This window comes from Dryobates pubescens, chromosome 24 (genome assembly GCF_014839835.1).
Source record: "Dryobates pubescens isolate bDryPub1 chromosome 24, bDryPub1.pri, whole genome shotgun sequence".
Lineage (NCBI taxonomy): Eukaryota > Metazoa > Chordata > Aves > Piciformes > Picidae > Dryobates > Dryobates pubescens.
Window position 1 is genome coordinate 6,831,132 of NC_071635.1, and position 19,077 is coordinate 6,850,208.

Genomic DNA, 19,077 nt, shown 5'->3' on the forward strand with positions numbered 1-19,077 from the left:
CTTGTTGAAGGGAAGAAGTTAAACTTTCCCATTAAATGTTTATATAAAAATGAAATAATTCTGAGGTTAACCAGAAATGCAGCTTAATCTTGTAGAGAAACGTGTCTGATTTTTTTCTTCTTCTTCTTTTTATTTTGTGTTTTTTTTCTTCAGTTGCACAAATATAGCTGAAACTTGAAGTTGGCAGAGAGTGCTGTTTAAAAATATTTAGTCCCAGCATGTAAAAACTCGTTTTGTTACGGAATTCCTTTGTGAAAGGTGTAGCTATGCCATGTCTCTGCCAAAGTGATGGGAGCCATATCAACAGAGTGCCTTTTGGAAAAATAGCTGCATTTTGGGCTTGTAGTTACAAAAGTTAAATTGGAATTTACATGTTTTATATATTGCTTGGAAGGATACCACATCTAGTAATATTTTTTAAGAGAGTGGAAAGAAGAAAGCAAGCTTGCAGATGGAGTCAAAGCTTCGCTCTGTTAGAACATGTTGGGATGAGCAGAGGTATGTGTGATGACACTTAGCATGTACCACTGAAGGCTCTGGTTTATTCTCTGTAGCTGTCATCATGTGCTGTAGTTATGATACATATACTTAATTCTGGCTACATACCTCATCCATCCCCTCTTTTCTCTGGGCGTGGTTAAGCTTTATAGAAGAATAAGAGCTACTGATATATGTGATCCTGTCTGCTGCCCAGGCACAACCAGTGCTCAGGTTTTGGTACTGTAAGAGCAATGAAAGGCGGCATTTTGTGGTCACCCTTGCCTTGCTGATTGTTGCCAACTGGCCAGTTGTCTAGCTGACATGCCAGGCTATATGGCTTACTGCAGCAGGTAGATGAAGTGAATCTGAAGCCTGGCCCTCCTGGCTGAGACTGGGAAATGGGGGCAGAGGAGGACTTGGTCTCTGCTGCAGCTCCCCAAGGCAGCTGTGGTCATCATGGAAAGAGCTGAGTGGGGACCATTGTCCTGGTCAGAGCGAATGTATTCAAGTGGCACAACCACTTTATGTCCCTGTGCAGCATCTCAGGTAAGCTGTGGACATGCACCAGGGTGGTCATGTGCACATCAGTCTTCAAAATTACACTGTAGATTAAATAGTGAAGATTTGGGTCAGTCTGTTCTGAACTAAGGTCACTTACAGACATCAAAACAGGGCTTTAAGCAGCCTGGTCTAGTGCAAGGTGTCCCTGCCCATGGCAGGGTAGTTGGAACTAGATCATGTCAAAGATCCCTTCCAAACCAAACCATTCTATGATTCTGCCATTAAAGGAGCTGGATTTGTTCAATATTTCCTTAACAACTTCTCATACAAGAAATCAGGAATAGCAGAGACAGTTTGTTCATTGTGTTGAATCAGATAGGAGATACACAAAATACCTGTCCTTTTATTTAAGAATTTCTTTAGGGAGGTTTTATGAAGCAACAATCATATATTAAGTAAATTCATTCCAAAGCTGCAGTGGTAGGTGCAGAACATGAAGCTGAGGAAGGAATGGATGCTGTATCAAAAGCATTATGCTAATGTACATTGTAATTTTCTGGTTAGAATAGATTATGTTCCATTTGGAACATGCCCAAATGTCTAATCCATCCCCTATTTACATCCACAGATGAGAGAACTGAGTGGAATGAAGAGATATACCTACAGGGGTGATCCTTGTCTTTTGAAGGTCAAAATTTATCATGGGGTGATCAATAATTTCATAGGATTGGAAACTTTGTCTCCTAAACAGAAGAATATTTGTAGTGGTCTGTAAGAATTTCTCTTCTCAGACAAGAGAATAAAGGCAGTTACCTTGTGTTCTCCTGTTTTATCTGCTCTATACGTGAAACAGGAAAGTTGAAACAGGAGGGAAGTACTAAATTTAAGCCTTTTTGAAATATATCAAAAATCTCACCAGTTGAAAGCCTCTCAGTTTAGTCCCTTTTCAAGAAAAAAAAATGGTGATTGTGACATGTTAGAATGGTCTTTTTATCTTTAAAAGTACTATGTGATATAAAGGGATTATCTAGGGCATGTCTTCTTAGCCCAGCTAGCATCGTGCTGTGGTACCTAAGGTACAGACCTGTCTCAGGTATCTGAGACAGACCACCAAGTGCATCAGCAGCACATGGGGATGCTAAAGCAGGGTAGAGCAGACACTCATTTTGAGGCAATCTCTCTGCTACTGGAAGAAGAGGTGTCCTGCTTGCTGGGCTCTCCACCCCTCCCATGCCGACTGGTGCTTGTCAAATCCCTCTGTGAGCCGTCTCAATACCCCAGCAGCAAGCTAACACTTTTTTTTCTGGATTAGTTTTCTGATGGCCTGGTTCATTCAATCAGTTTATGAAGGGGCCAGCTTAGTGCCAGAGCCAGCACAAGAGAGGGGTGGGAGCCCACAGCCGGTGCTGCCTGTACAAAGGAGAAACGGGAAAGAGGCGCCACTGTGTCCCACGCTTGGAGCAGGAGTGACCTGCTGGGGTGGCAAAACGCTTGAGGTACTGACCATCTCTGCCCAGCACTGCACTGAGCCTGCTACAAATCCCTCGTGGAAAGTTGTGCCCTGCTGGGGCTGCATTAAATGGCGAAATTTATGTTGGTTATAGAATACAGTCAGTGCCCTTTCCCTTGCTACTCCCTTTCAGCCTCCAGTGCATCTTCTCCTGATCTGTTCTTCTTGCTTTGGAAAGGCATCCATGCCCCACTCTTTCTTCAGCCAGATGATGGCTCTGGGTCCTGAGAGCTTTGCCACTTCCCTGGTTTTGTGAGGATAAGGCTAGCACTCTCCATAGAGCAGCTTCTGACACAGGGGTAAAAGGAGGTGCCTGACACGGGTGGGAGTTTGCTTGAGTGAGAAACAGATGTCCTGACCCAGGAGTTATTCATGTCTTTTTAAAACACCATGTATGAACCTTTTATCTCTCCTTAACAGAGCGGGAAAGCAAACTCCCCAAGCCCATAGAGAGCCTCCCTTTGACGGGGCCTGGCAGGCGTGCTCGGCGTGGGCGCGCAGCCTCGCAGGTAGCTCTCATCCAGGAAGCGCCGCAATTTGCCCTATTCAGGAACCACAGGGTACTATTCTGTATCCAAGCTCCTAATCCCTCTTACACACAATCCCTTACAACTTTAACTGGCGGGGTGGAGGAGCGAGTTAAAAAGGGAAGGAAAAAGGAAAATGAAACACAATGTAGAGCCAGCCAGTGGCTCCCAGTTACTGCCTGCACAATGGACCCCAGCTGCAGCCCAATTAAACCATACATTCACAGGTGTTCCCGACAGACCCTGCACCAACAAAACCACTTTCTTGAAAATACCTAAGACTTTAACACAGAAGCTCATTTCTTTTTTTTCTCCTTTTTTTTTTTTTTGCCTTTTTCTTTCCTTAAAAAAAAAAAAAAAAAAGAAAAGAAAAAAAGAAAAAGCTTTAAAGCTATTTAGAGCACTTTAAATACAAAGCAGCTGAAAAGGACTTTGAGTCCACTGGAAAGATTTGGTGTTTAATGCCAGAATGGGGGAGAACCAGCCAAGCTGAATCAGCCAGTGTAGCCATTGGTTTGGGGGAAAAGATGGGTGATGCTAAATGTCATTTATTGAGGGAACTGGCACTAGGCATTTTGTTGTTGCTGAGAGTGAAACAGGGAGGGAGAGACGATTAGGTGCAAATCTGTTTCTTTTGGGGACTCATCATTGCACCATAGCTGGGAATTTGTGTGTGGCTTGGTTTATTACTGATCTGTCTGTGTGGTTCAGATGCCAAATTGTAGCTCTCCTTTCCTCCCAGGATAACTTGATACAGTCACCTTTGTGAGTTTGGAGCAGGATTCTAAATCAGTTGTTTCTTTCCTGATCTCAAAGCACTCATGGCAGTGATAAATCAGTCCTTTACAAAAATGATAGTCTGGTTTTAACCCATGAATTGAAAATCAGTTCTATGTGAAGAGAAGGCTGCAGGCAGCAGATTAATGCATAGGTCAGTCATTTGCTCTCGTGCCATTGAAAAAGAGAACTGTGTTTAGTACATTTTCATTTATAATGATGTTAATACTCAAACCAGGGCATATTCTGGTACTCATAGATTCAATAGTATTCAACCACACCTGGCTGGCTATTCATGTCTGCAATAATACCCCACACCTCAGTAGTTATTGCTTAATTACCTGGAGCCTGTTGTTTCTGACAATCACTTAATATCTTCATTACTGCTTTAACACTCAATACTGAATGCTGCTCTGTTTTCAGATGCAGTCAAGAATATCTATTTTGTCCTTCAATATACTGAGCTGCAATACTGCCTTTGGAGCAGGACTAGGATGTTATTCCTGCTCCACACCACACCACGGAGATCCAAAAGCCTGCACTATTTTTTAATAAAGAAAAGGCAAAAATGGTGATTGCTTGTGTTTGAAAATAATTAAGAATGGTCTTAAAACTGGCAGGTAAGTGATGCTGGTTCACAGCATTTATGTATAGAGGCAGGCTGAGGTTAATCATGCTGATAAATGTAACAGAAAAGAAAATCACCTAGGCTTCAAATCCATGAGGATATGACCTAAACCAGATACTGTCACTCACGAAGAGATACTGAAGGCAGTGTGGATAATTTTCTGGGAAAAATCATCACAGCACTAATATAATGGTAAATAAAATAACAGGAAAGGAGATGCAGGCACCCCAGAAATGCTGCCGTGCCCTGGTGCAGGCTCTATCCATGCCCTGCATGGCTCCAGCCACTCCACAGCAAGAGAATCGAGCAGAACTAGTGAAGACAACTTGGCAGATGGGCTGAAGGATGGACAAGTTCTGCAGGAGTAGGAACTGAATCACTGAGGACTTGTCAGCTTGCAAAGACTTGACTTGACTGAGAGAGGATGAGATAAAGCCCAGTGCAATCATTGGTGACAGAAGGAAGGTGAATGGGGAACAACAGATGAATCACCCTTCTCATAACACAGGAACTGGGAGGCACTTGCTGAAATTACTAGGTTTAAGACAAACAAAAGTGCTTTTATATACAATGCATGATTAGACTGTGGCAGTCATTACAGGATGATGTTGTGGAGGCCAAGAGGAAAAGTGATTTAAGAAAGTAGTTGGACAGAGTTATTGAGGATAGAGCTGTTGCAAGGTTTTATTCCACCCTCTGGTTTGGTAGTGCCAATAAGCTGGGGAAGGATCCATACCTTGCTGCAAAGCTGATGGTTTTCTCCCTTTGTTGTAAGTTAGCCCATTCTTTGCCTTCCCTCTTTGCCTCATTTGACCCAGTCCATGTTGGTTTTTAATCCAGTCAGAGATGACATCTGAAAACCATGCAGTTGCTTGGTCTAGTAAGAAGTGTCCTAATGTGACTGTGACAAGAAATGTTGATGAAGAACCAAGGTTAGCACAGCAGATTTCACCAGTTGCCTTCACTCACATTTTGCTGTGGGCTGTCACCACTTTTGTTTGCTTTCCATGAGTGATTTAGCTTTACTAGCCAGTGAGAATGCTTGGGAAGGCTTCTTGTTTTAAAAAAAGGTTGTATACTTGAAGGAGGGAAAATAATCAAATTTGCCTTGTCAAATCCCTTACCTCAGAAACCTGATGCTCTGGGTTAGCCAAGGAATGGAAACACCACCATGTGACTTCTGTGCCCAGACCTGAGGACCCAAAGTTTAAGTACTGTGCCATAATGCTTACTACTCGATAATATATAAACTACTTAATCCACAAACATTCTGAGTGCAGTCAGAAAAAGAGTGAGCAATAATTCATGCCTTTAAATTCTCTCCTCTTGCCTTAAAAGCAGCTAGAATATTCCTGGGAAGCACACAAAAAAAAAAAAAAAGAGAGAGAAAATGCCAGTTTTCTGGAGTTTCCTCATTTCTAGTAATTTTCAGTTATCACAGAACGTAGGATTCAATCTTTAAGGATAAAATGAAAACAAACAAATCTTTTAGAGGTTAATTATCATTGCTGTTCCTGATACTCTTGGCAGAGCACATAGGAAATGTAACATCATCAGAACTATCAGTTTATGGGTGTCAGTGTACAAATGAAACAGGAAAAAATAAGACTAGCAGTGGTTCCTTCTTTTTTGGGTCTGCTAACTTGATGGCCTTTCCTTCAGCTTCTCCTTGAGTAAAACATATTGGCTCCTAACAAGTAAATGCCTCATGCTGCAATACTGCTCTGCTTCATAGTTTTGATGCTGGAGATTGGCAGTGGTCTCTATGAGCAGAGCAGAACAATCAAAACCTGATGTCATTGTAATTGTGCAATAATGCCTTTGAAAACCTCCTTCCCTTTATGGAAAATTTGTCCTTAGTGCAGCATTTATCAAGGGGCAAATGGATCCCTTCTTCAAAGGCCAACACAGATTTAGAGTGCAGGAAACTTGGGATAGTCTTGAGAAGACATAGTCTGCTCCCTTTTGAAAGATTTTTGGAGTTTGATGTTGAGCAAGGAGTTTGATCAGGTTTGGGGTTTTTTTTCCCTCTCTTTCTTTAAGTAGCTTTATATTTGTGCTAGAGGTAGAGAAATAGTCGCCTGATTGGAAAGACCAAGTTCCCTCTGTTAACTTTCTAGATGATGTATTACTTATCTGTAAAAGACATTGGTGCACTAAATCTCAGCTGCACTTCCACATTTAACTGTCTCTGAAGTCCTGAAAAGCATTAAAATGCATAACAGCAGTGTTTAGCTTCACTGCTCATTAGAGCAGCACAGAACTAATAGTAATATTGTTGTAACTTGACAAAGCCATCTAAATCCATGCATGTTTTCTTGTGAAAGCTTCCTAAACACGCTGCTAAATCCTCTAAAAAGCTACTAAACGGCTTTGGCAGCCATTAGCACAGCATAAGCAGGGGAACTCTTTTCAGTAAGTGAACAAACAGAGAAAATATGCTGAATAGCTGGACAAATGTGTTTCAGCTGGCTCTTTCATTTACAGATATAAGGGAGCAGTCAATATCAATCACTGTTTTCCCTGTTGCACTGGAAATCACAATATCTCTTTTCATTCCACAAGCTCTTTTCACCACGGTAATGTGTCTTTAGAGTGACACTGGCATCAGTCTGTTTCCGCTGTCTGAAGTCCAGAGAGCTTAAAAACACATTGCAGGGTATGAGACCTTAACCCTCCTCCCCTTCCACACACCCCTCTCCTTCTAGCCTTCCTCTCTGAATTAATTGTTTTTACTTCTTTCCCAGCATAAAGCCGAGAAAGAAAAGTGCCTGCAGAGCCTGGGAATATCTGCTCTTGCACTTTGGGGACACAGAAATGTATTGCTGGTTGTTGGGGGTTTAATTTATCAGGTGTTGCACGGATTTTAACCCAAGGTAATATGATTACCAAGTTAATTTGCAACGTGCTGTAATATGAAATGTAATATTACTGTGGCTCCAATTTCAAGCTACATCCTGGATGTCCTAATCCCCCACAACCTCATTTATTAAAAACCCAAAAGGCTGGAGAAGCTTTGTCCTTGTGCATATCTGGCATTTGGCACACGTCGATATTCTCGGGTCTGCTTTCCTCCTTTCAGGTAATACGGCTCATAATAAAAACACTCTGTGGTTTTCTTTTCTCGTTGTTTCTTTGCAGATAGCAGCAGTCTGTAGGGAAGCAGCCCTTCTAGCTCTCCAGGAAGACATACATGCCACATCCATCATGGGACGGCACTTTCGGTATGCGCTGACTGTCGTGACCCCGAGGATTCCCGATTCCTTAATCCGGTTTTATGCAGATTATCAGCAGCAAAGTGGACTGCACGCGCTTTGAAAGGCAAATTAATACCTACCCCCATTCACAGTGGGAATAGCAAATTTCCTTTGTAAAGCTTTGTCAAAAGCCAAAGAATTTTGTGTTGTAAGTGAGCAGAGTGTCCGAAGTTCACTGAAGTATGGAATTGTCGCAATAAAATGCCCGTGTGGAAGTTTTCAGCCTAACAGGTGTTGTCCAGAGCTTCATACTGTGAAATTTCAGTGGTGTGTTCTGCATTTTAGAGGTAGAAGAATTGCTGGGTTAAGTTAGTTTATCTGAGTGTGCATCCACATATCAGAAAATAATTGTCAAATTCTGAATTTTTGGTGGGTTCTTGGCCCTGAAGAGAGGATCAACAAGTGTCTTCATTTACTATCTTCATTTCTTCCTGCCTCAACCACAATTTGATCCTAGGGACCATCCCAGTGAGGTGCAGACCCAGGGAGTGGCCTCACTACCTAAAATGCTGAAAATTATTCCAAATCTTTTGATTTCTGATCTTCAGGGAAGCTGCCAAGCAGGCTTGCTGAACATAAAGCTCTCCAAGATAAAGCTCAGGTATCCTGATTGATTACAGCAAAACGTGTCTCTTTGGTCTCAGACAGCAACTTTTTACACATACTGGGAAGTAGGCACTGGAAAAAAAAGTCCAGCCCTTGGCTAACCTGAAACCTCTGCCAGGCATCAGCGAAAGATTTTTGTTGGTCTTTGTTTCCACCAAAACAAACAGAAATGTTGACTGGTAATTTAAAGCTGGCCACTTAAAAATCCTGCTGAATCCTAATTAATGAATAAGAAAACCTCCTTGCAAAATCTGTTAGAAATGACCACAAACTAGTTTAGGGACAGGTAAAATCTTTTCAGCATATTTCTCTGTTATGTCATCTGTTGACATGATGACAGGACCTTAATATGGGCTCTCTGCTCTTCTACTCTGTGTGAAATACAGGTAAGCAAACTCATTTTCAGCTTTGCCTGCCCCCTGCTTTTTCCCCATTCTATGATTCCATGATGAAAAGCAGGTTGTTGACTTGGTTCCTCTGATGTCTGTGCAGGCTTTTTCTGTTTTTGCATTGTTTGACTCTTCATTAGTACGACAGACAGAGAGAATTCAGAAACAGCTCAACTAGAAAAGTTGCCTTGGAGATCAAGACTGCATTTGAAACTAATTTTTCCACCTTTTCTAAATTCTGTGTATTCCAACTTGAAGCTCAGGATGTGAACCATTTATCATAACAATTCCATTTTTCATGTTTCCAAAAATTAAACACCACGCTGTTATCCCCTGAGACTTTCCTCCAGTGTGTGCTCCTGAAAGGAGGAAAGAGAGACCATGGTTTTTACTGCCAGCAACAAATTCCATTTGTAATTTTGTATCCTAAAAATAACATTAAGTGATGCTCCAGATGAGCAGCAAAACGAGATGGCTTTTCCTTGGGAGATGCTCAGATCCATTGGGAATGTGCACCAAAGTGTGACTCTCAATTGAGAAACTAAGAAAGAGGCAGGAAGGAGCTGGCTGCCATCAGAGGGAATGTTCCACACTGAATTTTAGGACATCAGGACAGAATGCTGGCCCATGACTGCTGTTTGTGCATTGGAAAAAACCCCGTCCCTGCAAACATCTACCCTCTCATCTGCGTGGTACCAAATCTCTTGATGCATAGCTACCTACATGCCTGAAGTGATTTTAAGTGTGGGAAGCTTCCCCTTTTTATTGTTGGGTTCTGTGGAACTTGGTTGTTTTGTTTGTTTGTTTGTTTTTAATAAGATGTTCCTGAAAAGATTAATTTATAGCAACTTTGTGAAGGTTTATGTTACCCCCAAATACTCTGCTTGGAAAACTTGACTGATCTGATGCCATTCCAACTCTTACTCCATCCCAAGGCACAGATAAAATGAGATTTAAAGAAAGGTGTGATGGTTGCCTTTCTTGTTCCTCATAATGGATCACTGTTGTTGTGGACTGGCAACTTGAAACCTTCTTATCAGAATTCTAGAAAAGAAACAAAATCTCAGTTTTGGTCAAAGCACATCAGCAACATCACCTTTTCATAACTCAGGCCAGTGAGGCTTTTGCACCCTTATCCTTTCATTGGAACTTACTGATGAGGGCACTGTAGGACAGAGCACTTTGGTGGTGTCTTCTGTTAGCCTCTAACTGAAGTGAGTGGAGCTTAATTCAGAGCTGAACTTTTCACAGCCTGTTTGGACACACTGTGCCTTGGCACTGGCTCAAATTGCTTGCAGTGTGAGGCCATGTAAGCCTGAACACCTCTGCTGTGAGAGGTGTTCTTTCTTCTGCTGGGTTTATCACTTTTATTGTTGTTGGGATGCTTCTGTGAGGTTTAATTTTAATAAAATGGTGGAGGCTTGATGAACTGAAAAGCAAGCAACTGAGATCTCTCTGCCATCTTCTCTTTGGCTGCTGAATTGGCTCCTAGGCTTATTACTTTACCTTCTTTAGCAATACAGTCTTTTTCCTGCCTGCCATTATCTTTTGGAGCCAGTTTTTGGCCCAAATACCGCTTGACTTGCAGAATTGTTAACATTAAATCATCTTTTCAATGTTTCAGGCACATTTTGTTTAAATACCAAGTCTAACTTTTTCCTCCAATAACAACGTCTTGCAGAATGGCATGCAATGGCTTTTGACAGGTTTGCCAGAAATGACCAGGAGAATATTTATGATCAAAATGCAAAAATGTCTTCACTCGAGGAAAAAAAGTCCAGTCCTGTGTTCTCCCTAATGTATAAAGCAGATTTTTCACTGCAAGTGCAATATACAATTCTTACTGCTGGAAAAAGAATGGAGTTTATGGTGGGTAGTTTTTCTTATGGTCTCTGAATGAGAGTGGAACATAAGGCTTACTGATTTCAGGTGTGTGGGTGAGCACTGGGGACAAGATAAAGATCAATTTCAGAGATGGTTATTCAGCATCACTGAACTTGGACTTGTCAGCCCTTTCAAATACTGTGTCCTTAAAGTTGTTTTTTTTTATGGTGTGTGTATGCTGGCTCTTTCCTTTTAGGTTCTTTACTCATTCTGAATGTCAAAGTGTGGTTCTTCTCCCAAAACTGGGCATGTGCCAAACATACTGCTCCTGTAACTATGCATCAGTGGGTTAGTGCTGTGGGAAGGCTGGCTGGGGGTGATACTTCCCCGTGAAGCAGGCATCAAACTCTGTGCTGAGTGTGTATGGAGAGGGGTGAAGAGAAAGCTGAATGGTGGAACCTGGTATTATGCCAGGTGTGGCCCAGAAAGTGAAGTTAACTGATGGCCACAAGTTCATGGGCAGGAGAACGCTCTCCTTACTGCAACAGATGAGTATCAGTGGAGGAGACTGACCCTTAAGGCTTTGGTTGTTGACTTGGTGGGTGAAACAGTATTACCAATCCTAGAAAGGCAAATGTCTCATGGTTGTGGTAGCTCCATATGTAGTGCTACGTAGGAGAGAAGCTAGAAGGAACTGTACTTGGAAGATGAAGAGTCACATGCCTGGAATGCAGGCAGCCACTGCCAAAACCTGAAAGAATTAGTGAAAATCAGACATAAAGAACTTGCCTTGCTTTCTGTGATCACAAAGGTGGGACACAACTGAATGTGCTTCTTTCACACCTCTGTGTCTTGGGATTACTCCCATGTTAATGTAGTCAGGGGGTCAGGATGTGACTTGTGGGAGCTGGGTATAAACTGACCTGTACCTCAGCCTGCTCTTGACATATGTGATGGAAAGGTCCACTAGCAAAGCTAGCACGTAAGGAGAGACAGGCTGAAGAGGGTGGATAATAAGAGCATTTCGGCCACTGCAAAGTGACATACTGGCCACTGGACACAGGAGCCAGATGGCCTAAGTAAAGCTTTTTGTGGCTGCTCCAAACTTGGAGGTTTTGGTCAGTATGAAGCTAACCCATAATGGAGTGTACTTGGAAAACTGGGTTTACGTTGTGACCCTTTTATATTTGTATTTTGTTGTTGTTGTTAGGGCTGGAGCAGGTTGCACTCACTTTTATCTGCTCTTGTCCTTTTGCTGATGTCTTTTTTCTCCCTTTGACATGAAGAAAATACTGTAGGTGAGGTAATGAGTGCAATTTAATAAAGAGGGGCGTGCAGAGTCACAACTGTTAACATCTGGAAGACAAATATCCCAGCAGAAGCCTACTCCTAATCTTGGGGTTCGTGTCTGCTCTTTCTGCAACTGCTACCTGCTCATTTATTAATCTTTTCTGTCGGAAACTCAGCCAGACGTTCTCTCCAGGGCTTTATACATTCTGTGCTAGATATTTTAAATAGTGTCATTCTTCCCTGCAGGCTTCAATCCAACGACTCCAGAGTCCTGATAGGAGGAAGAGATGTGTGTTTTCTCTGTTAACTAGTCCGCCAAGGAGTGGAGCGATGAGGGGGAGAGAGCCCCGCTCCGTGTTTGTGTGGCAGGCCTCCAGCAAGAGCGCAGGTGTTACAAAAGGAGGCAATGGCAACCAGATGACATTCTTTCCCCTTGAACTAGTGTGGAGCCATTGCTCAAATAGGTTATGGGTCCTTCCAACAAAATTGGAGGGTAGCGTGTTGACTGCACGTGCCTGAGTAAAACCCTTGGCAGTAAAGCTTGGAGTCATCCAGCTCAATGGTTTGGGGAGCGGAATTGCTCAGTTCCCTTGGCAGTCATTAGAGAGACACTAGAAGATGGTTCAGACTGATTTATCCCAGCTAAGAGCTGGACTATCTTTCTGGAGGTGCTAAAGGAGTGTTTGATGCCAAGAGAGGCCCTTAGGCAGTTACCTAGACGAAATGCCTGGAGGCAGATGGAAGGAATTGAGAGCAATATCTCAAAATATTGAGGAAAATGTTTTATCAACTCATTCAAATATGTTCTGTTTGTACAAATGGTTCTGGAAATGCCATTGGTCTCTTCCCCTCAGCACCTGTGTCTGTGTGGCATAGCAGCATGCTCTTAGCCACACACTCTCCTGATTTTTTTTATCTCCTTTACTAACACAGGAATTTCCACATCCCTGTTTGGTAAAGTAAATGGCTCCACATCAGCAGAGTGTGGAAAGGGCTTTGATAACCTTCAAGGTGAAACACTTGTCAGCTCTCACTTTATCCAGGAACAGATTATCTGGGCTGTGGAATAATGAGGTCATGTCTTTCCTCCACACTGCTGGCAAGAGCTTCAAATTTCACACAGGGATAGCTGCTTGCATCAAGCCTGCTCTGCTTAATGCCATTTAAAGCTACCCCCCTTCTCTGTCAGCGAGTTTTCCCCAAGCTGAGGGTGTGAAATGTGTCCATACAGCCTCATTTGCATTCCCTGTGAGGTGCTTGGATTGCCGTCTCCACACAGAGTCGGTTGGGCTTGGTGCAGAAGTGCGGGATGCAAGTAGCAGAGCAACTTGTGTGTACTGCAACAGGCAGGCACTGCTTGTAAGGAATGTGGAGTGGGATTTGGTGAGTGAGTGGACCAAAGCCATGCAGCTTTCTTTCAAGTGAGTGTCCCAGTAGTCAGCTTGCTGCACTGCCACGAGTCTGAATCTGGAGCTTTACTGCAGAGCTGTTGCATTGAGAGTGGCCATGGACATCAAAGATCCCTAAAGCACACAAGTTGTGGGTGTTAAGGACTATGGGTGCTTAAGTAGATTAGCAAACAAACAAAGCCTTTAATATTCTGGAATGCTTCCTCACCACCTAAGTAGGGATTATTCCACCAAACCAGCAAATTCTACCCTTCTACCTAGTGTAAAGTCTGCCTTTCAGATAACTGTTCTCTTTGATTTGCTCTTATGTTACAAAGGATGAAAGAAAAGATGAAATTGCATTGGAAACTTCTGTGTGGATTTCAAGAAAAGCACAGAAATGTTTTAAAGTCCCTGTGAGAACAGTTCTCTCCAGTGCTGGCAATTACACACATCAGGTGGTACACCAAAAAAAGGTCACTACAGCAGAAAATGTTATCTTAAAACTTGCTCTGCAGAGCTTGCTACCATTTTATGTACAAATACATGACATAACTCAGCCTCCGCTGCTGCTTCGCAGTGTGAAAATCTTGGTTGAACTGCCTGAAACACGTGAAAAAAAACTGGTTACCTTGGGCTGATTCCACTGCCAGGCTTTCATCATCTGCAATTTTGGTCAAAAGCTGCCTTTGTTAGTCTGGAAGGCATCGTAGTGAGCGGTTACACTTTTACTACAAAAGGGTGTTTTATTTTGCTGAGGGATGAATAGTAATGAAGGATCAGCTGGTAGTGCCAAGTGCCCTGATAACACAATTGGCTGCATACAGCTTTGTTAGGCCCCTTCCTGCACTTGCTGAAGAGACTTAAAAGAAGATGGTAGGAGAGCTGTTCCTTTACCTACTCAACTGCTGGAGATCTGAATTTTGGGAGCACTTTGTCTGCTGGGGGAGAAGGTAAGGCCTTACTGATTAATGATGGTGGGAGAGGAGATAGATAGGAAAGATACTTGAAAATGAACATGTGAATGAGGAAGATTACCCTGAAATTAAAGGCTAACCGATTTTGATGTGAGAAGGGGGGTTCTGATGGAGTTGGAAGGAGACAGAGAGTGGGAATACTGATTAAAATCAGAGTAGGGGCTGATTTGTGTTATTTTAATGCTGATTTTGGTGTGATAGTGAGCTGAAGGAGGGCCACAGACACCCTGGCCCTATTGTAGGAAGTGTCTCCCTGCTAAGCACAGAGTAGAATCTGGCTTTGATCTTATTAACCCCATCTACACTGGCTCAGCAGCTGTGTTTCTGGAGCTTGACTCTTCCAGCCCCTTAAGGTGTATTTAAAGTGGCAGACATTAAGAGTCATACTTTCTCTAGGGTTTGTGTTTGTTGTTTTGTTTGGGTTTTTACATCAAAGACTAAATTCTAGGCCAGCCATGGCTTCTGCATTGGTCTTGCTAATTGTTTCCTGTGCAGCAGGAAGAAAACCCTTGCATTCTCACATCTTCTCCCTCTCCAAGATGGGCTTTGTTGACTGGAAAAGATAAGGATAGCAGCAGGGCAGCACTAAGGGCAGCACATGGTGTTTGCTGCCTGTGGTGGTGAGACCTCTCTGGAGTCTTTGGAGTAACCCCTCTTGAAGTGCAGAGAGTTTTACAGATTTATTCGTTTTCTTCCTGTAAATATTTCATTATCATATCATTGGCAAGCTTCAGCACAGTCACACAAACTTTAGAAGAAAAAGTTAAGACAGATACTCTTCTGAATTTTTCAGAAATTTAGTGTCAGGAGGTGGTATCAATAGAGAGGAGAGGAATTTTTCCCTTTTTCAATGAGCAGAAATGTAAAATTGGGGGAGTAAAAATCTTTTAGAAACAAGTGAGAGGAACAGAAATGAGAGGAAAGTGTGTGTGAAAAGTTTCCTTCTTCCTTTTAAGTCTGCCCACTGTTTATTTCTGAACTCTACAAAAAGAACAATGAGATGGAGAAGGAAAACACACAGCAGTAATAATAAGCTCAAAGAGGTTTAATTTTTTCTAGAGGCATTTGCAGCCTGCTGAAGGAGCTTGTACCTTCAACAGGCCATTTTGTTCTTCACTACTGGTTTTCACAGAACTATACTTGGTCATCTCCTGGGAGGTCCTGATGTATGGCTCTTGAAGAAGAACATGATTAGAAGCTGATGTGAGTTATTGGGAGGAAGCTGCCCAAGACAGGAGTTGCAGCAAGGGAAGGGCAGCACAAGGCAGGAAGGGATGGCCTGACATGTGGAGTTCCAGAACAGCACTTCAAAAACACCTTTGTGCTGCCCTCCCATAGCCAGGGCGACAGCAGCTGTGTGGCACTGTGCTGTCCCCAGAGACAGAGCTGGAGCAGGGCTCAGAGAAGAATCCTTGCACTGATGTCTTTTGTGCTGCATTGATCCCATGTGACCTCAGGAGAACCTGAAGCAGTGCTCTGGGCTGTTTTGGTGGTCACACCTGTTGGTAGGCACTGCTACACTGCCCAAGCAAATTTCAGGCCATTTGCTGTTATCATCTTTTTTGTACCCTGCCAGCAATGTGGCATCCACCCTGGTATGGACATGAGGACTATTTCAAGTTAATTTGAGGTTCTGTTGTCTGAGTTCACCCAGGAAGAAACTAGCACAGTGTGATGACAAATTCAGCTTCAGGCTGATCATCAGCTGGAGGAGAGGATTGTTGGTAATCCTTTGTTTACACTAAGCAATATTAAAAAGACCTAAACCTCTAAAATAAATTACTTTAGATTGAATTAAAAAAGAAAATCCAGTGTTAGTGCAGGTGCCTATTAAGATGGAATCGAAAATGGAAGTGTCTGAATGTCAAGAACATTCAATAAAAGCAATTGGGTTTGGTCTGGTGATTCCTTTGGAATAAAGCATGGCTCACTGTTTGCTTTGGGTGTGTTTTCAAAAGTGCTTATTTGGAAAGAGATGACTGCACAAAGATATGCTTTAGATCTTGAAGTCAGCTCTGCTAGGCTTAGACTAAGCGTGACTCTTTGGGAGTAGACAGTATCTTCAACATTTTGAGTGCCCTATAATTTTAAGGTGGATTTATCCTGTTGCATTGTCTTGGTGAGGGGGACTACAGAAGAAGTTGAGACAAAGCTGTGCAGACCAGACTGTCAAGGTTTTGCATGCTACTCTGAAGTGGATAAGGAGCCTGAAAAGCTTGGAAGTGTGAGCAAAATGTGTTCAAGCTGACTTCTTTTCTGAGGCACCTTGCCATGCACTGGAGCAACTCCAGTTATTTTTGTTGTAGTTCCATTCAGTGGTCTCTAGATAGACAGATAGATGCACCAATTAGTCCTCATGGGACAGGAGAAAAGTCTCATTAACCAAAAAAAAAGGAATCATTTTCTGAACACTGAGCACGCTGCAGTTACCCAAGAGCTGCAGGGATGTATGGCAGTGAAGAGCAGTCACAGCAGTAGGGCATGAGGTCTAAGGCTTTGATCACTGCTCCTTCATAGACACTTCCAAGTGTTCTCTGCTTTGTGCAAGCCTCATGTTTGTCTTTGCTCCCATTCATCTTGAGCTGTCTGGTTTTCAACTTTCTAGTTCTTTCCTTCCTCCAGTCTTGGGAGAGGCATGAGTTAAAATAGGTCTGTATGGATGAAATGTATCTAAAATCGTATTTCCACTGGTAACTTAAGCTCCTGAAAATTGTGGTACACTTCCCAATCACACATGATGTTAAAATTATTCTTTACTGGACAAAATAAAATAGCCATGTAGAACATACTTTCTTTCCCTGAAGCTGAAGCTATTTTAAAATGAAAGTTGTTGGTTGATGGGTTTCTTTTTTGGTTGGGTTGGGTTTTTTGGGTTTGGTTTGGTTTGGTTTCTAACCCAGGCTTCTTTCCCAGCTTCTAGAAACTGCTGTTCTGTAAGAAGGTATTCAGGGCTATGGATCAAGAAAGATGAATTTCTATCCTAGTTGGCTCTTCTTGCGACATCTTTGGAAGTTATTTCTTTATCCCTCTTTTTATAGCATCACAGAATAGAGTCATAGAATGGTTTGGGTTGGAAAGGACCTCCAAAGGTCCTCTAGTCCAACCCCCTCTGCAGTGAGCAGGGACATCCTCCACTACACCAGGCTGCTCAGAGGCTTTTAGAGCCTGACTTTTAATGACTCCAGGGATGGGGCCTCAACTTCCTTCCTGGGCAACCTGTTTCAGTGTTCCACCATCCCCTATTGTGAAGAATTTGTTCCTAACATCCAATCTAAAGCTACTCTAATTTCAAGCCATTGCCCCTTGTCCCATCACTGCAGGCCTTTGGGAACAGTCCCTCTGCAGCCTTCTTTTGGGCCCCCTTCAAGTACTGAAAGACTGCTATTAGGTCTCTCCAGAGCCTTCTCTTCTCCAGGCTGAACAATCCCAGCTCCCTCAGCCTGTCCTTGTAGCAGAGATGTTCCAGCCCCCTGATCATTTTTGTGGCCCTCCTCTGGACCCATTCCATCAGGTCCATGTCCTTCCTGTGCTGAGAGCTCCAGAGGTGGAAATATTTTTGAGATCTCTGGTTAAAGAATAGAGTATAGAAGTAAAATTCCATGCTAGCTCTAACATTCTGCTGTTCTATCACTTAAAGGAAAGATCCTCGCTCATGGCTTTGATAGTTGTGTGTATGGAAGGTAAATAATGGTGGTGCGACTTGCTAAGACCCTCCAGTTGTAGCACATTTGTCCTGTCTTATGTAAGGGCTGGAAACAAAACCTTGGGGGTTTTAATCTCTGCAAAACATAATTAACTATTTGAAAGGGTGGTTGGGGAGGGAAGGGGGGTTAAGAAAGGAAGAATAAACTAGTAGTGTAATAACATCTATACTAAAAAAAAAAACACACACCAAAACCAACAGAAATGGAAGGTGTTATATAATCTCTGTTAAACTCACTCTGGGAAATGCTCCAAGAGCGAGTGTCAGTCTCCATTTTGTACAAGTCTGTACATAACCTTTGTAAGAATTTGTATGAAGTTGGGTGGGGAAACAGTAAAAGAAGAAGTTAGAACAGAATGTAGCCTGACCAAAGCCTCTCAGAGCAGGAGTGGAGCAAGGTTTACTCCTTTACAGGTCTTCCCACAGACGCACCTCGCTCTGCACAGGTTATGCTCAGTGGTTTATCCCAGCAGTGGGCTTCCCAGGGTGATTGCATTTCACTTTTGACATCAAGTCTGAAAGGCTTCTACATGTATTAATCTCATGAGTGATTGCTGTTTGGAGATGTTACAGTAAAAATAGTCACCCTTCTCTCAGCTGGACACGCCATGCCCAGGAACAGTGTAGTGTGTTGTTTATGGCCCTGCCAGCCACATAGAGGGTACCCATCAGTTTGTGTTTCCTCTGCTGCTCACAGATACAGCCATTAGCTTAATGGTGGCTAATAACTCAGAATAGGGACCATACCACAGGGTGATTTCTTTTCCAGGAGCTCAGTCACTGCCTGCCTCATACAGAGATGGTATTCACTTATCTCTTCTATGAGAATAGCTTGGAGCCAAGTGGGTTGAAGCATGGTGTTTAGATATGTGGGGGAAGGGTGATGAAAACAGAGGAATTATTTGCCATCCTTTTGTGAGACAGGATGAGGGGCAATGGACTTAAACTCAATCACAGGAAATTCCATCTCAACATGAGAAAAAGCCTTTTTTATGGTGAGGGTGATGGAGCACTGGAACAGGCTGCCCTCAGAGGTTGTGGAGTCTCCTTCTCTAGAGATCTTCAAAACCTGCCTGGATGTGTTCCTGTGTGACCTACCCTATGTGGTCCTGCTTTGCAGGGGGGCTGTATTCAGTGATCTTTAGAGGTCTCTTCCAAGCCCTAGTGTTCTATGACTCTGTATGGAAGATGTTCTTAACACAAAGACAAGTCCAACTGTA

The 19,077-nt window shown here is 42.8% G+C and overlaps 1 protein-coding gene across 1 annotated transcript in view; it reads left to right on the forward strand.

Moving 5' to 3' along the window:
* The window catches only part of SPATA5 (spermatogenesis associated 5), a 188,936-nt gene extending 181,035 nt beyond the window's left edge, over positions 1 to 7,901 (forward strand). Inside the window, 1 exon segment of the mRNA XM_054172512.1 lies at positions 7,565 to 7,901. Within this exon segment, the coding sequence (XP_054028487.1) occupies positions 7,565 to 7,741 (177 nt within the window). The 3' untranslated portion in view covers positions 7,742 to 7,901.
* Positions 7,902 to 19,077: the final 11,176 nt, after the last annotated feature.